At 36.6% G+C, this 21,764-nt stretch overlaps 1 protein-coding gene across 5 annotated transcripts in view; it reads left to right on the forward strand.

Annotated features, from left to right (window-relative positions):
* CAMKMT (calmodulin-lysine N-methyltransferase) overlaps positions 1 to 21,764 on the forward strand; it is a 405,258-nt gene that overhangs the window by 14,548 nt on the left and 368,946 nt on the right. For all 5 annotated transcript variants that reach the window (XM_027072551.2, XM_027072553.2, XM_053200545.1 and 2 more), the window contains exons 2-3: positions 1,699 to 1,871; positions 8,302 to 8,366. In XM_027072551.2, coding sequence (XP_026928352.2) covers positions 1,699 to 1,871; positions 8,302 to 8,366 — 238 coding nt within the window. The remainder of the gene's footprint in view (positions 1 to 1,698; positions 1,872 to 8,301; positions 8,367 to 21,764) is intronic.

Below are 21,764 nucleotides of genomic sequence, written 5' to 3' on the forward strand. Positions count from 1 at the left end.
CTGCAGGTATGTCTTTCAACTCTTGCCATTTATTTATTGAAGAAACTGAGTTTCTTGTCTCTTAGGAGCTCTCCATAATTTGAACTTTGCTCATTGTACTTGATGATGATGTTTAATGTGTTCCTGTATTCCTAGTTCCTGTAAGTTCCTATTTCGTAGGTACAGAGACCTGATCAGATTCAGATTTAACGGTTTTTGTTTGGTTTGGTTGGTCAAATGATGGTAGAGTGTGCTTTCATCAGTAATCATAGTCGTGTCTGGTTATTATTCCTCTTGATGATGATTTTCTAGGTTCATGAATTCATGGAGAGGTTGAAAAATGGTGATATTCTAATTGCATCATTCCTTCTTCATTTATTCCCTGGAATACAGCTATAAGGAGAAATTTCCCCTTCTACTTGGATATTCTCAGTTACAGTTCATATAGGAAAGACAGACAGATACTTGATTCTTTCTCTTTGTTTACTAGTTTTCAAAATAAGTTCATTCTCTAGCATCCTTTAGTGATCATTTTTTTTTTAAGAAAATACCCCAATGAGCTTGTATGTTTTGATTCTATTACATTTATTACCTTTGTTAATGCTCATACTGTTCCATATTTGGCCACTGGATCCTATTCAAATAGGCTCTGGAACCTTTTTGATATAACCCTTAATTTTTTATGGCTTTCTTTTTTTCTCATATGCAGGATATTCCAGGTTCATTTGTACAATTCGTGCCGTTTCTCCAAGGGACCTTACTTTGTTTTAGTAGAAAATGATATTTAGAGACAGCAATGTGGGCATTAAATGTGCTCATTGCTTCTAGTTTGGTCACTGTTTCTAGAGCTTTTTTGTTTTTAATTAATTTGAGAACGAGAAAGAGAGTAGGCATGCAGGAGAGGGGCAAAGAGGGAGAGAGAATCCCAAGCAGGCTCCATGCGGTCAGCACAGAGCCTAACATGGGGCTCGAACGTATGGACCATGAAATCATGATCTGAGCTGAGATCAAGAGTCAGATGCTTAACCAACTGAGCCACCCAGGAGCCCCTGTTTTAGAACTTTTAAGAGGTCTGATGTAAGAAACATATACATTTTAAAAAATGTTTTAATAAATACATCATTTGTTTCTATTATATTTTATTCAGATTCAGAGCTATAGGGTTTTTGCTTAACATCATTAAGCTTACAGCTATATTTGGTTCTCCCATAGTTAAAAACCCACATTTCAATGTCTCCAACAAAATTACTCATTTGATTTATCTTAAAACAGACACACATACACACACACACACACACACACATACACATGAGACAGGCTTGGAATAACATACCTGCCTCTGCCTAGGTAGCTTTGAAAATCAACTTTTACCCCCTAACTCTACAGGCTGCAAAAGGTGCTGCTTATCTTCTTAACTCTTTCTTTTGGAATTGGACCTGTGTCCCCCCCCTAAGGAAAGTGATTGCAAAGCCAGGCTCACCTCTCTAGATTTATTTCCTTTCTGAGTTCTGAGACTGGTAAATCTTCACTATCTTCTTTGTTCTCTGATACCATCAAATAATGTTTTAAGATATTTTGCCCATCTTCTCTAGTCGTCTCCGGTAAGAGTTTGGTCTCCATTATCTAATCTGCCATTATTGGAAATGAAACTCCCCTTCCCACTTAAACTTTGAACACTTGCGTTTATATAATAGCACAATATTTGGTTTTATTTCAAAGGTTCTGAAGCAAAAACACCTGGATGACTGTCTGCGACACGTATCTGTGAGAAGATTTGAATCATTTAATCTGTTTTCAGTAACAGAAGCCCAAAAAAGGACAACTGAAGAGGACTTTGGTGCATGGATCCAATATACAAGTGTCTTCTATCCTGAGTACAGCATTTCTTTAAGGTGAACATCATTCTGGTTAAGATATTTTTAAAAGTATTTTTCTCTTGTAGAAGAAAAGCAGTCTAATAAGAATCTCATTATGCATTCTGTTGAGTTTGCAGGTAATCTTGATCAGAACTTCGGTTTTGCAGCATTGTATTAGGAAATCCTGCTGCTTTAACTGGGTTTTGTTGTATCCTCAGAACTGAGGGAAAAAAAGTCTCAGGAATGTAGTGGCATTTGAGGATAAAGTGCCTTGCAAATCAAAAGGTTCATTTAACCATTCTCTCATAGCATTTGATTATGACAGAAAGCCAAGTTCTTTTTGAGGCTGAAAGTGGAAACAGAATTTTCTAAACTACTTTTCAAGGAGTAGTTATCTGAAAAATCAAGCTTTGGTATTTTTCCCATTCATATTTTGTCGCTTTCAGAATGGAATCTTAAGAATAGGAGGAGAAAATCCAGCTGAAAACATGGAGACTGTGAGAAGCACACAGACTGTTCTGGCTTTAAAAATCGTTTTAAAAGAGACAGAAGAGTTGCACACTGAAGTAACAAGATACCATTTTTACCGAATTAATTTTCTCTCACAGTTACAGTCTAGCGTGTTGCAATATTACTGTAGGTGTTTGATTTTATAAAATCTGCCTTTTTTGACAAGATTTCACATCTTGAAAGGGAGGGAGGAGCACATTTACAGTAACTGTAAGAAGAGCAAAAAACATTTTAAGTGGAATGTGACTGAATAAGGTTTAGGTGAGGCGAGGAATAATTTTCAGAAAAAAAGTTTTCACAAAGGGTGTCTATTTATAGTATATGTTTCTCGAACCATTTTAGTTTAAAATATCTAAGCTTTAAAAGACATCATAATAGCTGAAAATTTGGGATCTGGATAAAAATTGACGAGGGTGGGCAGGGAAGAACCATTAGGATCTGGTTTCACAATACTGCTTTGTTGAAAACTCCAAAAAGAAGATAAAAACCTAGGGATTTGTGAGCTTGCCTGGATATTCATTATGAGATTCTAATTAGAATACCTGAACTGCCTCGTGTTCAGATGGAGATAATTAGTTTAGTTCCTGTTCCGGAAGGGAAGGAAAATGCATGGAATGTTTACCGTGTGCCAGGTGCCAAGCTAGGTGCTTTGTTGTATTCTAATTCTTGTAATCCTTCCGGTAACTCTGCAAAGTAGGAATGAAGATGATTACACAATTGGAAGATAGCATCTGTAAGGAAATTAAAGAGAAGGAAGAACAGTGATCCCATAGGGGTCTTCAGGTATAAAGTTCTAAAACTTAACTTCTCCATCTGCTGGTAGACCAGACGCAGTAAGTGTAGTATGTACCATGAACGATTTCCTGACATCTTCCAAGTCCTGGTAAGGGTTAGCTAGAGAGAATGGGAAATCTTCCGGTTCATGTGAGTTTTCAAAATAGGGCATGGTTCTCCACCTGCTGGAGATGACCCTGGTGTGGCAGGAACCCAGGCTCCAATGTAAACTGAGACTCCTTTCCGGTGGCATGGTTCCTTGTGATATATCCATTTTTAAAATAAATAAAATAAATAAATAAATGCAAGTCTGTCTATATAAATACGACATTGAATCCTAATTTATGGAGAGAAGACAGGTGACCAAGCTAGAACATTGGCTGCGATGGCTACCAAGATTTTTTCCTCTTTTTTTCACACTAGTTCTTTTCTCTCCACATTAGTAATACAAAGGTAACAATAGTGTGCACATATTCTAGAGCTGAGCACAATCTTAGAATAATTTTTAAAAGATCACAACCACATTAATGATGGCTGACTGCTGAGTGACTACTATGTCACAAGCACTGTCGTGAGTGGTTTACATGTATTAGCTTATTTAATCCACGCGACACCTTTTGAGGTAAGTACTGTTATTATCCTCATTTTACAGATGAGGAAAGTGAAACCCAGAGAGGTTAAATGACTTGATTGAGGTCATACTGCCAGTGATCGCGCCTGTATTCAAACCCCAGTGGTCTGGTTCCACAGCCTGTACTTTTAAAAACTTTTATTTCGAAGTAATTACAGACATTCAGGAAGTTGCAAAAATAGTACAAGGAGTTCACATACCCTTCATCTAGCTATCTCCATTGGTAACATTTTATGTAATGACAGCTACAGTCTGCACTTTTAACTTCTGCACATGCTGCCTCTCGTGAGGCAATCATGTATCCACTTATTCATTTTACAGATGAAGGGATTGAGGCCCAGATAAACTAATTTCCTCATTGATTATTCTGAGCGTTCTATTTCTTACTCTATAATTCCGTTACCATACAGAAAATCGCTGAAATTACTGCAGTTGCTTAGGGAGGGGAGGATTTCTGCCAAGAATAGTTTATTCCATTCCATTGTCCACTTTGTTCATGTTGATTTCTCTTACCACTTCTTGTTTTCTGTTAGTTGCCCAACATGGATGGATCCCCGTTTTTGTTCCTTTAACATCTTGTATCCGCTGTTTTCTCAACCTGCTTCCGTTACATTTCTTTAGCTACCTTTATTGTCTTCAGTATTGTTTGAATTGGGAGCATTCTAGAGTTAAAAAAAAAAAATTACTTGCAGTAGCTAAAAGCAGTGGTTTAGAAGGTAGTTTTGGAATGATGTACCATTACTTTCACGTACATTTTTTAAAGTTTGTTAAATCAACACAATGGAATGATTTACAAGAAGTGATGAATTATTTTATCTTATTTTTTTAATGTTTTTTTAAAATTTATTTTTGAAGGAGAGACAGAACATGAGCGGGGGAAGAGCAGAAACAGGGGGAGACACAGAATTCCAAACAGGCTTCAGGCTCTGAGCTGTCAGCACAGAGCCCAATGCGGGGCTCGAACTCACATGTTTCCCTCCTTTTCAAATAATAATCTGCCCCAGTGACTTGTTCCTTAGTCTACTTACTCCATAGGCCATTCGTGGGAGAAACTCAAAAATCATCAATTATAGGTTAGCTTAAAGTGCTTGATGAAAAAATGGGTTGGCTTTTAGAAGAGACTGACTATGGGGGTGCCTGGGTGGCTCAGTCGGTTGAGCGTTCGACTTCGGCTCAGGTCACGATCTCGCGGTCCGTGAGTTCGAGCCCCGTCTCCGGCTCTGGGCTGATGGCTCAGAGCCTGGAGCCTGCTTCCGATTCTGTGTCTCCCTCTCTCTCTGCCCCTCCCCCGTTCATGTTCTGTCTCAAAAATAAATAAACGTAAAAAAAAAAAAAGAGAGACTGACTATGGGTAATTTCCCCCCCAGCTTTATTGAGAGATAATTGATATGTAACAGTATGTAAATTTAAGGTGTACAATGTGTCGATTTGATACACTTATATATTGTCAAATGATGATCACCATAGCATTAGCTAATACCACTGTCATGTCACATAGCTACTATTTCTTTTTTGTGATGAGAACATTTACAATGGCTATTGGTGTTAAGGGTTTGGGAAAGAAGTTAAAGCTTTGGAGTTTAGGAGAAAGATAGAGTGAACTTTTTATACCTTGATATGTTGGGAAAAAAAATGTCATTTTTCAGTAACATTAATTGCTAGTGTAATGCTAAGATTGAAGTTTTGGGGTCCCTTCCTTATAAGTATTTTTATCTAACCACATTGTCCAGGCAGGACCTAGGTAAACTGTTGAAAGATTAGGGTTAGACAAGATGTTATACAGTTGACACATTAATAAAGTAGATGACTCTGTTAAGAAAAAGCTGTCCATGAAGTTGGGACAAGTGATAGGGAACTTGAAATAATCGAACTGAATCTTTACCGCATTATGTTCATGAGAGTTTTCCTATAGTTAGCACTAATTCTTACGCTGTTGAAAACAGTGATTGCTGACATTATTCTTTCATGAGATGCCTTCTTTTAGGATGTCTAGACTTCATAGATAAGCGATTTTCACTTTTGGAAGTTATTTAGAGGGATAGAGTTAGTTTTACACTTTCCCTACTTCTTACCCCATTTTATTTTATTTTTAAAATGTTTATTTTTGAGGGGGTGGGAAAGGGCAGAGAGAGACACACACAGAGTCCGAAGCAGGCTCCAGGCTCTGAGCTGTCAGCACAGAGCCAACGTGGGGCTCAAACCACAAACCGCGAGATCATGACCTGAGCTGAAGTCAGACACTTAACCGACTAAGCCATCCAAGCACTTCCTACCCCATTCAAAAATGTCATACTCTGTTTTTTTTGGCTTGTTACCATAGGTAACATTTTTAAGACTAGACAAGTTCTGCTTCAGTGATAATTTTGCCAAATCACACTTTTTGTTTTGAATAATGCTTTTTAATTTTTAAACATGAATTTCACTTCAATTATCCCAGTTTCTGTTTTTTTTAGAAATATTTAACATTTTTCAAAATATATATTTAATTTCAAATATATATCCATCCTGAATTGAGAAGCTTTTAGGGATTTATCCTCAGGAAAATGAGAAATGGGCTCAGTGATGTTTCTGCAAGGGTGCTCATTGTAACAATATGCATAACAGCATAACACTGGGCACAGACTAAACATACAACAAATAAAGTGTTGGTTCGGTAAATTATGGTGCCAACAATCATTCACTGAACTGCTTGGCAGCCATTAAATTCATGTTGCAAGAGAATACTTAGTGATGTAGGAAACTGTTTTATAATATCTTAAAACACAAATTTCAAAACAGGAGAAATATGCTCTTAGTTATTTAATGAAAGTATGAGCATGGAATAAAATTCTATACCAAAATATGAATAGTGGTTGTCTCTGCATGATAGGATTATGAGCATTGTTTTTCTTGAAGGAACCGTAGATTGCTTTTATATTTAAGAAAAACTTTTTTAAGTTCTGTGCCATGTTGCTGATCACTTTTAGAGCCTCATCTTGCATTTTAGGTATTAAATACTTTGACCTTTTTCTTTCTTTTTCTTACATGTATACTGTAGTTTTCCATGTTAGGGCGTATAACCTCATCTCTACCTAGAATCACGTATACAGAGAAGGTACAGAATCACTGTGTTATTGCTAACACTTTGGTAGCTTTGTCTTCTTAGATTATGATACTTCTGAGCCCAATGCTTATTTGGCCGTGATGATTGCACATAACTTCTTCCAATCTCAGTCACTCTGTCCAAGAACTGGGTCTGTATGACAGAAATAAGAAGAAGTTCTTCTGCAAAGGCTAATACAGTTTACGTGTATTTTCTTACTAAATGTATTAGTTTGCTAGGGCTCCCAAAAACAGTGCCACAGACTGGATGGCTTATACAACAAATTTGTTTTTTACAGTTTTAGATCTAGAAGTCTGAGAGAAAGGTGTTGCAGGTTTGGTTTCCTCTGAGGCCCCTCTCCTTGACTTGCAAGTAGCTGCCCTCTTGCTGCCTCTTCACATGGTTGCTCCTCTGTGCGCATGCTCTGTTTTCCCAGTCTCCTTTCCTCGTAAGGACAGCAGTCATATTGGATGAAGGCCTACCCTAATGACCCCATTTTGACTTAATCACCTATTTAAATAAGGCCGTGTCTCCAAATACGCTTTTATGCTGAGGTACCAGGGGTTAGGGCTTCAACATGTGAAATTTGGAGACACAGTTCAGTTGGTAACAATATATGTCAGATATGATAAGTTTAATGACAAAGTGGTGTTGATGAAGTAAATTGTAATTAACTGCTTATGAACTGTTACAACATCCTAGAGCACTACAGCTGTAAATGAACTCTGCTTATATAGGGGAGAATATGGAAGATTGTGGATGCATTAGCAACAGTTTTTTGTGTTTAATCACCCCTGGAAAAGTGTCTCAAACTCTGTGACCTGTTGACAATAAGGCCCGTTTATATATGAAGAATAGTATCTTTTGTAAGTATTAATGAAATAATCAGCAATCAAATTAGATATTTCAGGGGCTGCCAAGTGAAGAGAGATTAGAATTAAAAGGGAGTAGAATTAAGGTTAGTGGGCAAAAGATATGAAACTATTGGCCCCCTGACATTTAGAACTTTCTGTAGGTAGATCGTGCAGATCTGAAGGTGGGTTAGTTCTTTGTGGCTGAAGTTCTGAGTTTGTTGGGCCGGTATGGAGGAAATCTGTATATTGTTGAGTGTGGTTGTGGAGTTGACAGTTTATTTCTCTTTTGAGATTCTTAAAGGTATGGTTTTGTTTTGTTGTCTTTAATAATCTACCTTATCTTTATATAACTAAAACAAAAATGATAAAAAATATTTATTAATACTTTAAAATGTAGATTACTCAGCAAGAATATCATCACATTAAATATCCTGAGGAATGTATTCTGTTACTTCTTTTCCTTCTCCCTCTAGTGGGCAGAAAATATTTTGAAAATATAGCAGGGAAGGGTTTATTAGTGTTGAGTGGGTGCATCACAATACAGTGTCTCAGCTTTTAAAAACATTAATGTTAATATTTCAGAATCATTGACTAAAATGTTTTATTCCTTCCTAGGCATAATAATGGATCTTTGAATGTTGAAGATGTTCTTACCAGCTTTGACAATACAGGAAATGTTTGTAAGTTGCATGTTCCCTTTGTGGAAATATTTTTAGTGTTTTAAAATGAATTTATAATTAGTGTTTTTCTCACTAAGGTTTATTGTAATGATGTGTGTGCATGTGTGTGTGTGTGTAATACAAACTTTTATTGTTTCCTGCTGCAAAATCAGCATCATGTAAGATGCACCTACTCAGTAGGATAAGGGTGTCTTTACACTTTGCAGTTGTGTGAGTGTGTGTGCGTGTGTGCGTACATGCATATGTGTGTGTATAACAGAATGTAGGTCAAAAGGAACACTGGACTGTCTCTTTTTCTTGTTTCCATTTTGACCTCAGTTAATCCAACAGATGGGCTGTCTCTTTCTTCTTTGCTATATCTTGGGTACTTTCGTTTCCACTTCCTGCTTTCCTTTTTCATTACAGAATAAAACCATTTATTTCCCTTGCTGTGAATATAATGCCAGAAGGTTTTTGTTTTATGCAGTATTATAATATAGAACACGTTGCCTTTTCATATAAGCTGATTGTCAGGATAAATTTCTTCACTGAGAGAATTATCTAAATAATTATCATGTTGGGCTGCCTGGGTAGCTCAGTCAGTTAAGCGTCCGACTTTGGCTCAGGTCACGATCTCAGGGTTCATGAGTTCAAGCCCCGCGTCGGGCTCTGTGCTGACAGCGCAGAGCCTGGAGCCTGCTTCAGATTCTGCGTCTTGCTCTCTCTCTGCTCCTCCCCTGCACTCTGTCTCTCTCTGTCTCTCAAAAATAAGTAAACGTTAAAAAAAAATTAAAAAAAATAATTATCATGTCATATGATGAAAGAAATCAGCCAATAATATATTTTTATCACCATGTTAAACAACATATGATGAAGAGCTGCGTACCCCTCCTTCATGTGTGTTGCCTAGGGTATTTCTCTTCAGATAGTGAATGATTTGTGTAATATGACCTTTTCAAATGTAAAAATTGTACTCAGATACTTTTTTCTCAAAGGAAATTTTGTTGCTGTAACTTTTCTCTGAACTAAACTAATGTACTTTGCTAACAGCATTACTTTATCAGATGCGCTCTAATTTTACATCTGCATAGAATCATGCCTGAGCAATACTCAGGCAATAATTTTGTTTTTATGCTCACCTATGGCAAGCTTTTCTTAATATAGACAAATATTTATGTATTTTGTCACTAAGGAATCTGAAAGTATCCTAAAATTATCCAAAAATATTTAAATAATATGGGTTCCTTTTTCATAGATAGTGACAGGTTTGCCTTTTTAGTTTCTACATGTTGGCACTTGCTGAATTCTTTCCCACTTAGGCATATCTCCATTTTATCGGGGGTTAGGACAAGGGATGCTAGTGGTGTTTGAGGAGACATTCTCCTTTTAATGTAAAATATCACTAAGTCAGGTTTATGCATATATAATTTAGGAACATGGTCCTAGAATGTTAAATGTGGAATTTTTTGATTCAGTAATGAAAAAATGAAGTATTGTTTCTAGTATGAAATAGGGCCACTAGCTGGCAGCATCATGTAAAATAAAAATATTTTCATAAAAGTCTACATTATTATTTTATGCACGAATGCCTGTCTTGTCCTCCTCTGACATTTTTTTCTCATCAACTTACTCCACACCGCCTTCATCCACCCCAAGTTGTTGCATTGACAAATGGAGAAATTGCATGCAAAAGGTACTTTTTTACTGATGTTGTATTGTTTGGTGGAAAGGTTTGAGTCTTTGAATGAGACCCACCTACGTTTGAGTCTTGGCTCTGAAATTCATCTTGAGCAATTTACATTATGTCAATTTATATGAGTTTATATTATCTCTTAGAATCGGATATAATACATAGAAAGTGTATAACGCATATTCCTCATAGTTGACGTTCAGGAAATGGAAGCTATTTATTAATTATTACTTGTGATGAGTACCTCTAGAACATCTTTCCATCTTTTTCTAATAATGAAGAGAATATTAAGGGTTGTTCTCATGTTTTAAAGTAAACTGTTTTGATTGAACTAACAAGGTAGGAAAAAAATACATCAAATTACCAAAATAGCAATTTATTAAAAAGTCTTGTGACAAATGTTGTGTTAAAAATGTGAATATATTGCCAAGGGATGGAAGTGGTGACAAAAATAAGACCTATTAAAACATGTTTAGTGTAATTTTTATATTATCTTCCTATTTTAAAAGAAAAAATCTGTACTGAGATTTTACTTAATGATAAATTGGTAAAATCCTGTTATGGTAAAATGGATTTTGATTATATAATCTTTTATACAATCTTTGCCAAGGCTTAAAATGGTCAGTGACTGAAAAAGTGGTTTATCACTTCATGCCTCAAATGTTTGATTTTAACCTGATAGGGATATTAGGTTGAGTCTGTGACTAGAAAACCCAGCAGAGGGCGCCACAATCATAATTCTGTCTCACAGCACACTATAATTTGAATAAGTAACTTGAATAATAACAAGTTTTCATCATGTAAACATATGAAGATGTAAGCTGAAGCATTTCCATTTGATTTATTTTTCATGTATTTAATATATTCAGCAATCCATCAATACAAAAAAAAAAGATTTTCCTGAGTTATTTTTGAGTTAATTTTTTTGTCTTTTGTTTTCAATATCAGTTTAATTTTTGTACTTCTAGCTTTAAAAACAGGAATATTTTTGGTCTTGTTAATCTTAATAGAGATCAGAAGTTCTATATAAGAATATCTATTCCTAAATGACCGCCATGGTAGTAAATACATTGATGGTACACTGAAAGGTATTTAAAATAAGGAAAAAAGTTTCTAATACTGTGAGAGAACCAATAGATGGAATTATTCATTTGTGTCAGGAATAGTCCAGGTTAACAGAACTGCCAAATAATAGAAAAAATGACTAACATATTTTAAAGGTATAAAAACCTGATATGTGTATATGTATAAAATGTGTGTGTGTGTGTGTGTGTGTGTGTGTGTGTTTGTGTATACAAAATATATTCATGGCTTAATGGAACCATTAATCTCCATTTTAAGTTAATTTTTAAAACCAAGTAATGATTTTATTGTAAATTTTCAAAGATGAGAGGATCAGTCTTCGTTCCTGAATTTGTTCTCTAATAAAAAAGATATGGAAATGTCTTTAATTTTGGAAAACAAATGAAATTTCTGGGTAGTTCCTTATTTCCTGAAAGATTAGAAAAAAAATCCTATTTACCTTTATTAGTTTCAAGTGTTTTGTGTTTCTAAATGTGTGACCTGTGAAGTGTTTTATATTTTTGTGATATCCTCTCAGAGTTTGAATTCCTTTGAATGCTGTAGGAAAAAATTAAAAATGAATCTCACACAGTCATCTTGGCATAATGATTCACTGCCCCAAAGAATATATTTGCTATTGTGGAGAACACATTATTTTGAAAGTCAAGCTCCCTTTCTGCTTTCCTCTATTTTGGGATAGGTATGTGTATTTCATTCTTTGGGTCTACTACTTGAGAACCTATTTCCTTTGCAAGTATCAAAGCTGCTATGGAGGGGTTATGTCTGCTATCGATTCCTCATGCCTGGAAAGAGATGCCATCATGCTACCTAGGGAAAAGTATAGGCTGGCATCCTTTACCTCAGGTGGGGTACTGGCTGCTTCTGTGTATCATGTAACATGTCGCTTGAATACGTTGGGTAACAAGAGTACCCTGCCAAGCACTGGAGCAGATCACTTGCTTCTGTTTTCCCTGTGGGCAGAGTCTCCTTTCTAGCAAGTCCCTGACCTCTAATCAAAGAAGTCCCACTATGCCGTCTCTTCCAAACCCACTTCTCTTTCTCCAAAGTCATCTCTTTCCTCTACTAAAACTAATTTTTTAAAAATGTGATCCTCTCCAAGGCTTAATTGATTCAAATTTGGTTGTCATATTACATAATATAAACTATTTGGTATTTGTAAAGTCTCATCAGTGCTTGGGGATATAATAGCTTCATTTTTTACTTTTTTAGCACATCATCCTTCATTTGACAGCTTGAATAGATGAGGTAATAATACTTTTCATACAATTTATTGTGCATGATATATGCAATATAATATGTATAAGCTTTTAAAGGATAGGAAATCAATAATAATATATCCCTACAGTAACCTTGTGTGGCTCAGGATCTTTGGCTAACACTGCAGCTTAAATTGGGAGAATGTATTGGTAAGACCCCTTCTACCATTCTTTGAAAAAAATTTTTTTTTCTCCTGGCTGGGCTACATGACATGGTGGTTGGTATACCATAGTCTCCCGGGGAAATTTGTAGACCCTCCGCCTTATATACTCTCACATTTGACGATAGTAATTTTTTCCCCCAGTGAATCTCAGGGCTGATCTGGATTTTTAATATACACAGCTATAGTCTCCTGCTTTTAGATCCTTCCTGGTAGTCTGATAGTGGGACCTGTTTTATTAGGTATCCAAAACGGATCTCTTTCAGTTTAGTAATAATTACTACCTGAGGAAATATTCTTACTAGAAAATGAAAATATTTGGGGTGCCTGGGTGGCTCAGTCAGTTAAGCGTTCAACTTTGGCTCAGGTCATGGTCTCACAGCTGATTATGAGCCCCGCCTTGGGCCCTGTGCTGACAGCTCAGAGCCTGGAGTCTGTTTTGGATTCTGCGTCTCCCTCTCTGCCTCTCCTCCACTCATGCTCTGTCTCTCTCTTTCTCTGACCCTCCCCTGCTTGTGCCGTGTCTCTCTCTCTCTCAAAAATAAATAAACATTAAAAAAAAAAGAAAATATTTTGTATTTTAACTGCATTTGGGAAACCAAGAGAAGGTAACCATCTCTAAGGAAATATAGTCCCAATTTTTAGTTCTTGTTTCATTGTTTTGTGTTACATAGTTAGGGTCTGTAATATCAGTGGAATTATCAAAGCTTCAGGAATATCAGCTTGGGTTTAAAATTTTTTTCTTCATTCAAATAAAGGTATGTGTGTGCATTCACATGCACGTGTGTGTATGTATGTGTGTAGGTGTATAATACCTATGTGTAGTTATATGTGTGTGTTTATATATGTGCGTGTGTATAGAATGTATACTTGGTAAGATAGTTTGCTTAAAAATAAGAAATTTGGGGGGCGCCTGGGTGGCTCAGTGGGTTAAGCATCCAACTCTTGGTTTCGGCTCAGGTTGCGAACTCATGGTTCATGGGTTCAAGCCCCACATTGGGCTCTGTGCTGATGGCACAGAGCCTGCTTGGGATTCTGTCCCTCTCTCTCTCTCTGCCTCTCCCCTGCTCGCTCTCTATCTCTCTCTCTCTCATAAATAAATAAACGTTAAAAATTTTTTTGAGCTTTTATAGGTAATTGCTCTATTTTTAACTTAGTGGGTTCATGGAAGGATCATGGAATATGAAATTCAGGTTGTAGTTCTGCCATTTACTATGTGATCATAGGTGAGTTAACAAATCTGACTTCCTTATTATGATTGGGTAAGGAACAATAGCTTCTAGTGTGGTGGACATAGTGTTAGGTAATGTGAAAGCACTATGTAAGCTGTAAATTATGTGTGTTCCTAACATGTGTGTGTTAGTTTTTATTGTTAGTATTCATATCATTTGTCTCATTTGTTAATCTTGAACCTTTGCAGTATTTTAATATTGTAAAATAACACAAGTTAGGAAATATTTTTGGTGTGTGCCATCCTGTTTTCATATTTTGCATTATTTTGTTATGTGAAAACACAGTGCAAAGCTACATAATTAAAACAGTGAGTATCAGTGCAGAAATACACATATAAAACTGTGTTTTAGAAAAGAGAGTTCAGAAAGATATAAATATATGCGATTTGTCATACGATGAAGATGGAGTGTCAGTAAGAAAGGAAACGATGATTCTTCAATAAATGGTGTTGGGAACCATTGATTAAAAATTTAGAAAAAATATCAAAACTGAATCTCTCCTTTATGTTATGTACTGATACAAAAATAAGCTGGATTAAATATTTAATTAAAAATCCTAGCACTCCACTTTGAGATATTTCAGATGAATAATTTAATAATAAAAAAAAAAGGAAGGGCCTTCGAATAGTGACCCAAACCCCATGAATTTAAAGATGAATATATTGACTAAATCAAGATTTTAAAAGTAACTTTATTCAAAAAGCATCAAAAAAGTTGAAAGACAAATGACACACTGGTATTATTTGTGACATATATGCAGACAAAGATGTATTTCCTTTATTGAGTGAAGAGCTCCCACAAAGCAATAGCAAAAACAGACTGCAGATCCATATGAAAAGGGCAGAACACAGCCAAAGATTAGGACAAGTTGTTTCACACACGCCCACAAAAACAAAAAAACACTCCCAAAACCAATGCTCTATAAGCACATCAAATAATTACTTTACCAGAAATGAAGTAATGAAACAATGAAAACAGTGAAATAAAATTTTTGTTTATCAAATTGGCAAAGATGAGAGAAGATAGGCAATAACCAGTGAATTATAGGGAAATGGGCCTTTTCAACTGCTATTGGTTGGAGGGTAAATGATTCTACTTTTAGAGGTGATCTGCCAATATCTTTTATAACTTTAAGTATCCGTATCATTTTGACTAATAATTGCTTTGCTAAAAACTGATGAAACCATTATGCAAGCCTGGAATGTAAGAGAGTTCATTGTAGCACAAAGAACAACTGGAAAAAGCATAAAACTTTAATTTTAGATGACTGGTTGATTATGGATAATCCATGGACATAAAATATTATGTAGCTGTTCAAGATTTTTAAATCATATTAGGTTAAAAAAATCACTTTAGGGAATATGATCTTCTGTAAAATACATAGATATCCATTAATTATGAGTGTATGTATGTATATGCATAGAACTATGTCGTAATGCGCCTCATGTTTTGTTGGGGCATTAGGGTTATGGTTGATTGCTACTTTCTTCTTTATCCTTTCCAGTACTAATGGATTTTTTTATGACACATATTTATTAGTTTTATAACTGGAATAAACAATATTCTTTTCATTTTGAAAAAGCGTAGATATTCTTTAACTTCCAAATTGAGTATTAATATTTTTGACAGAAAGCTGTGATAAAATCTTGAATTGCTAAGTACAGCACTGTGGAAAAAAAAAGGAGCAATTCATTTTACCAGTGAAGAAAATATAAACTATTTTGTTTTAAAATTGCACTTTTCTCTAGGGAGCTCACAGCATGTTCCACATTAATTGTCTTCATCTCCCAATGGACTTACGAGATGATAAATCAGAGATCAAATCATCCTCTCCCCGTATTAGGTCAGGGGGAGTACCAAAGAGGCTTAAGAGCTCAGGTGGTGGCAGAATATTGAGCTTGGGCATTGATAATTTTAAGTTTTGTTAAAAAATAAATTTTAAGTTTTAGTGCATTACATGGTTGTTATGTGTGGGTAATAGTCAGGGGCCCCTAGACTGTGGTAGGCCCCGTGTCAGTGGGGAGCTGGTGATAGGCCACACTGACATTAGGTTTGGCTCTTAGCCCTTCTTGAGAATCACAGTGTTCATGTACTATGTAGTCTTTGTGGGAGAGGGGTTTTTTGTTTCTTGTTTGTTTTTATAATGTTTATTTTGAGAGAGCGAGAGCAAGCGCACATGCAAGCAGGAGAGGGACAGAGAGAGAATCCCATGCAGGGGATTCCCAAGCCCTGATGTAGGCCTTGATATCATGTCTGTAGATCATGACCTGAGCCGAAATTAAGAAGTCAGATGCTTAACTGACTGAGCCGCCCAGGTGCCCCTAAAAAAATTTTTTTTTAATTTGAAATAAAAAATTACAGAGTTGAAATGATTCTTAATAGTAGGGGCTGCTATCATGAGAAAAGAGTGAAATAAACCCTGTAATCCTTTCTAGACTCACCAATGTGTGTTATGCTTCGTGACCGCACTAACACCGGAGCATAGTTCACATCATTGCCATAAAGCTGCTAGTTTTTCAAACCTCCTTTAAGTAGTTGCAGGGATGTTCCTAATTTAAGTGCCTCCAAGTTTTAGCAGAAGAGACATATGCCAAGCAAGTCTTTTTTTCTTCCCTCCTCTGAGCAAATGCTGAGTAATACCACTTCTTTCTCCATCTTCTTTTAAATAGCTACTTTTTTTTTTGCACCCTCCCCGCCCCCCCCCCCGATTTATCAGGAGCTTTGTGAATATTATTCCCATTTAGTTTTCTTTATGTGGCAAGGGATGAGGAAACCGATACTCAGATAAAGATAACTTGCTTAAAAATTAATATTTATGAGGTTGTTACACAGGAATTTAGAGCTATTCTGTATTTCTTGAAGGTAGCATTTCTCCAAAGTGGCGAGAAATGAATTTTAAAAGTTCACGGTGGGAATTGGAACTAAAAGTGGTAACTTGGAGTGCTAGAAAATAACTTTGGCAAATGGAAAAGAATTCTGTCCAGTGGATTGTGTCTCAGAGGAGACTGATTAAAGGTCACTGGAAATGGGCTCTGTAGGGTTCCTGCAAGGTAGTTGACAATCTAATGGAGCGGGGATTTGGGGAGTGAGGATGGGGCAAGAGAATGCATTTTCTTTTAATAGTCTGAAACCTAATGTGGGTTTTGTTTTATGTCAGGGTTTTTTTTTTTTTTTTTTTTTCCTCCTTTTTGGGAAGTCCTGCTTTTTGCACAGTAATATAATAGTAGAGTGATTTGTGTTTTTACATAGCCCTTTCTCTGAGGTACTCAAGTGTTTCTCAAGCTTAGGGCTATAATGATATTTAAAAATTGCTTAACAGAAACAGAAGTCACACAGAAAGCTTGACAGAAAGGATATTCTTGTTTTTAACCAAAGTTGTTTGGATTGTGGCCAGCCTTTCCACAGGGAATTATGGATATTCGGATACTTGTGTGGCCTGTGTATGTTGTATCCCTCGATGAATGCTTGATGTGGACAAAATATTTGGTGATTCAGTGAATTTAGTGTCTGTATATATGTATCTCATTTTTCTTATGTTCTTCCCTCTCACCCTTCACTGCCCACTCCCCCCCCCCCCCCCCCCCCCCCCCCCCCCCCCCGCCGCCTTTCCCTGTATCTGACTATTGTCTTTTATCCTGGGGAGGTGGGGACGGTCCATGGAAGGAATGAGGAAAAGTTTCAGATCGTTCTGTGTATATGGGCTGGAAAATATGGATGTATTCTGTGTGTTGTAGATGCCCCCCATGCTCACAATCTGCCAACTCTATTATGTTGGATCAGGTAGAGTCTTTGTTCCTGGTGGTAAATTCATGGTGTGTTTGAAGCTTTGGCCCATCCATGTTGTTGGAGGCCAGACTTCTGTGTCATTGCCATTTACCAGGGGTCCCTTAGTTTCTGACTGAAAGGTGTGGTGGAATCCAGAATCACAACTTAAATAAAGTATCATTTTTGATAGTGTGATAGTCAACGGGGGGGGAAAAAAACCCAGTATTTTGATTAATCCTGGGCTTTGTTTTTATTTTAATATTTGATAACCCAATCAGAGCTTCGTGGGGATTGGTTGGACTGTCACTACATACAACTGAGAACTCCTCTGCTTGTGCCTATCCCCTGATCCTTTTGAGGAGAAACGAGAACAGCAAGAAGGGGAGATAGATTCGTATTGCTCTCTTCGATCTTTCTCAAGTCCTACAGGTTTGCAGTTCCTATGCTACAATTGAGCACTCAATTTTGTATCACACTGTATTAATTCCTTGTTAGTCTTTTTCTCCCCAAATAAAATTTGACCCCCTAGATTGCAGGACCATGTCTTCTACTTCTGCCGCATTCATAAAACCATGTCCCCTCTGCTTAAGGATGGTAGTGCAAGTCTATGCAACAAAAGGATTTTCAGCTAGCTTGAGTGTTTTACCTCTCTTGATTAAATGACATGAAGGCAACATGCAGTCTCTAGCAGTTTTTCTTTTTTTCCCCTCACCCATCTGTTGTCATTCCACACTGCCACTGATTGTGTACCTCTTAAATACAAAACAAAACAAAAATCTTAGGAATCAGTTCTAACTCTTCCTATCATAAGACAACTCTCGACTTCCTTTTTACCCCCTTTCCTTCTAATTCTCTGTTATAGTCTGAAGAGATAGCCTGGCAAGGCAGGATTTTCCTTGGACTGTGTGAGCCTGGGTAGGCAGAGGGGAGGAGACTGAAGCAGACCGGTTTCTGTTAGGTAGGGTGACCGTACAGCCTGGTTTGTCTGGCAGGGTCCCAGTTTACGCCTGTTGTTCTTAGCCTAATTATTTTTTTGGTAAAGTTTATTTTATTTATTTTGAGAGAGGCAGAGAGTACATCAAGGGAAGGGCAGAGAGAGGGGGGAGAGAGAGAATCCCGAGCAGGCTCCGCACGGTCAGTGCAGAGCCTGACACGGGGCTTGAACTCATGAACTGCGAGATCATGACCTCAGCCGAAACCAAGAGTCAGACACTCAACTGACTGAGCCACCCAGGTACCCCTCTCAGCCTAATTATTAACACAGCTCTTTTCACTCCTAGAAGTACCTTGGTTTGGATGATAAATTATTCGCCCATTTTTAGAAGACAGAGAAAGATCGGAAACTTACATTAATTACTAATGTCCAGTCACCTCTTTATTCCACCATAGTGACTTGTACAAGGTCTGGCTGAAGTGGTATTCAAAAAGTATGCATTGAGTCATTTGAATCCTTAGTCACATTCACATGAATTCATTCATTCTATGCAAGTGTATTTATATTTGATACACTATTATATCTAACACAGAAGTAAATCTGATACGCGATTCTATCTAACACAGAGGTAAATCTGGGTCTCAATTTTAGAGGGCATATACTACAAGCCCCATAAACTCTAGAAATTGAATTCAGAACACATACCTGTTTTGATGAGCTGAAAAAAATTAGCTAAATGAGAAAAATGAATTACTATCAAGATTTGACAATAGGAAAATTCACAAAGAGTTTTCTCTTAGAGAAACGTAATGATCTAGAGGTCCGAGTCTGTGCTCACGTGGTAATGATTATCTGGAACTGAGCACATTCTCCATTTTGTACCCTCACCACTCCACCCATGTATGTGTGAATTCGCAACTTCTATTATGTATTCTGTACCCGGAGAACTTTAAGCCATGTTTGTTTTTGTGTATTTTTCAGATTGTTTCGTTACCTACTTAAGAATCAGTTCTGATTAGTCAACTTGTTTGTCAAAGCTAATTAAATACTTGTAAAGTCTTTTGGAATAAGTCTTTTTAAAAAACTATCTGAGTATAGTTGACACACAGTGTTACATTAGTTTCAGGTGCACAATAGCGATTCCACAAGTTTATACATTTGGCTGTACTCACCGCAAGTGTAGCTACCATCTGTCACCATACAACCCTATTAAGTATCATTGACTATATCTCTTATGCTGTGCCTTTTATTCCTGTGATGGACATAATAAGCCTTTTTGAATTCAACAGGTTAATCATTCATCTCTGGGAAATATTTTTTGCCCATACTATCTAAGAAGGACAACTCTTACAAAAATACTTCTGTTGTTCTATTTAGTAAAGGCGATATTGTTTAAAATTTCTTTCAACATCCAGTCTCTTTAAGAAAACACATTTTTGAAGCTTACTCATTTGAGTTAAAATTGTAAAATATATTAAAAAATGAAATTGAAAACTCACATAGAGCTACGGGAGAAATTTTAAATATTTGTGAATGTATGTTGTGTGTGTGTACATGAATGTGTGTTTATGTGTATATGTAAAATACATAGTTAACTTTATCTTCACTTGCCTTTTCTTGTTTATAGATTGGAAAAGAAAGAGCAATCTCAGCAAGTGTTTGTATTAAGGGCCTATTATGTGCTCTCCTGCATTTTCACTTCTCAAATGGTTTCTCAACTTTGAACTACTACAAAGGAATAAAACATTCTGCTCCACATGTTGAAGAAGCTACTGTGTATTAAAATATGGATAAATATCTCAGTGTCTGATGCATCCAGGTCCTTGGATGATCTGTGAATAATGTCTTAAATCTCACCAGCAGACATCTTTTTAAAAATAATTTAAAAGAGCTACATTGCTTCATCAATGAAGGATTGAGCCTGATAGCAGTTTTTAGAATATTGGTGAGAATATGGCTTGACTTACTCTAACTACATTAAATATAAATCTAACGGTGTGAACATATTGTCTCAGGACACAAAATATTTGTCTATTTTTAAAGCTTCGTATATTCTCAGTTAAAGTTATTCATACGTAGACCATCAACTTCATGTTTATGAAGTGCCTTGGTTCATAAGGCACTTTTTGATGCCTCTGACCTGCTGTCCTCTCTAGGCCTGCTACAGACCTTTCATCCTGAACGCTCCCTTCACGATTATCCTGGGGATTGTCTTCACCTCTTTTTTGTTGGATCTCATTTCCCAAATCCCATGGCTTCCTCTTTGTTTACTCTGATCATTTTGAAGATTATAAACTCTATTTATAATAGAAAGTAAAGGAGAAAGAAAAGGAAGTAATTTTTGAGAACTTGGGATACTTTGGTTGGATATAACTATTTGAAATAGTTCCTTTTTCACAGTTTTACAGCTACAGTATGTTGTAGTTTCAAGTGTTGCATTTTAAAAGTTTAATATTATTCTAAAATTCTTTATCTTTTTAAGAAATCTGTTCTCCTTCAAATTTGACAGAATCTTCTTTTTTCAGTGTTCTAAAAACCTTGGTGTGGCTCTGTTTTTAAACATCGTATTGAACATTTGACAGACATTTTCGATTTAGAAAGTCATGGTTTTTCGGTTCCAGGAAATTTTCTTGAATTATTTCTTCTTTAAAAAAAAAAATGTGTATTTTTGAGAGAGAGAAAGAGAGTGTGTGTGCACACACGCACAAGTTGGGGAGAGGCAGAGATAGAAGGAGTGAGAGAGAATCCCAAGCAAGCTCCATGCTGTCAGCACAGAGTGCGATGTGGGGCTCAAACTCACGAGCTGTGAAATCATGACCTGAGCCAAAATCAAGAGTTGGATGCTTAACGAGCTGAGTCAGTCAGGCACCCCTTGAATTATTTCTTTAATGATTTCCTTCCTTTTGTTTTCACTGATGTTTTTCCAGACCTTCCATTTCCTGGACAGGTTCTCAAAATTATCTTTTCATCTTCTGTCGTGTGTGTGTATATATACGTGTTTTAATGTTTTATTTATTTTTGAGAGAGATGGAGAGACAGAGTATGAGTGGGGGAGGGGCAGAGAGAGAGGGAGACACAGAACTCGAAGCAGGCTCCAGGCTCTGAGCTGTCAGCACAGAGCCTGACGCGGGGCTTGAACCCACGAACTGTGAGATCACGATGACCTCAGCCAAAGTCAGATGCTAAACTGATTGAGCCACCCAGGCACCCCTTCTGTTTGCGTATTTTTGTCTTTTTTCTTTACTCTCAGGGATATTTCTATAACTGTATCTTTCAACCTTTCTGTTAAATTTTTCAT

The sequence above is a fragment of the Acinonyx jubatus genome, chromosome A3, assembly GCF_027475565.1.
Source record: "Acinonyx jubatus isolate Ajub_Pintada_27869175 chromosome A3, VMU_Ajub_asm_v1.0, whole genome shotgun sequence".
Lineage (NCBI taxonomy): Eukaryota > Metazoa > Chordata > Mammalia > Carnivora > Felidae > Acinonyx > Acinonyx jubatus.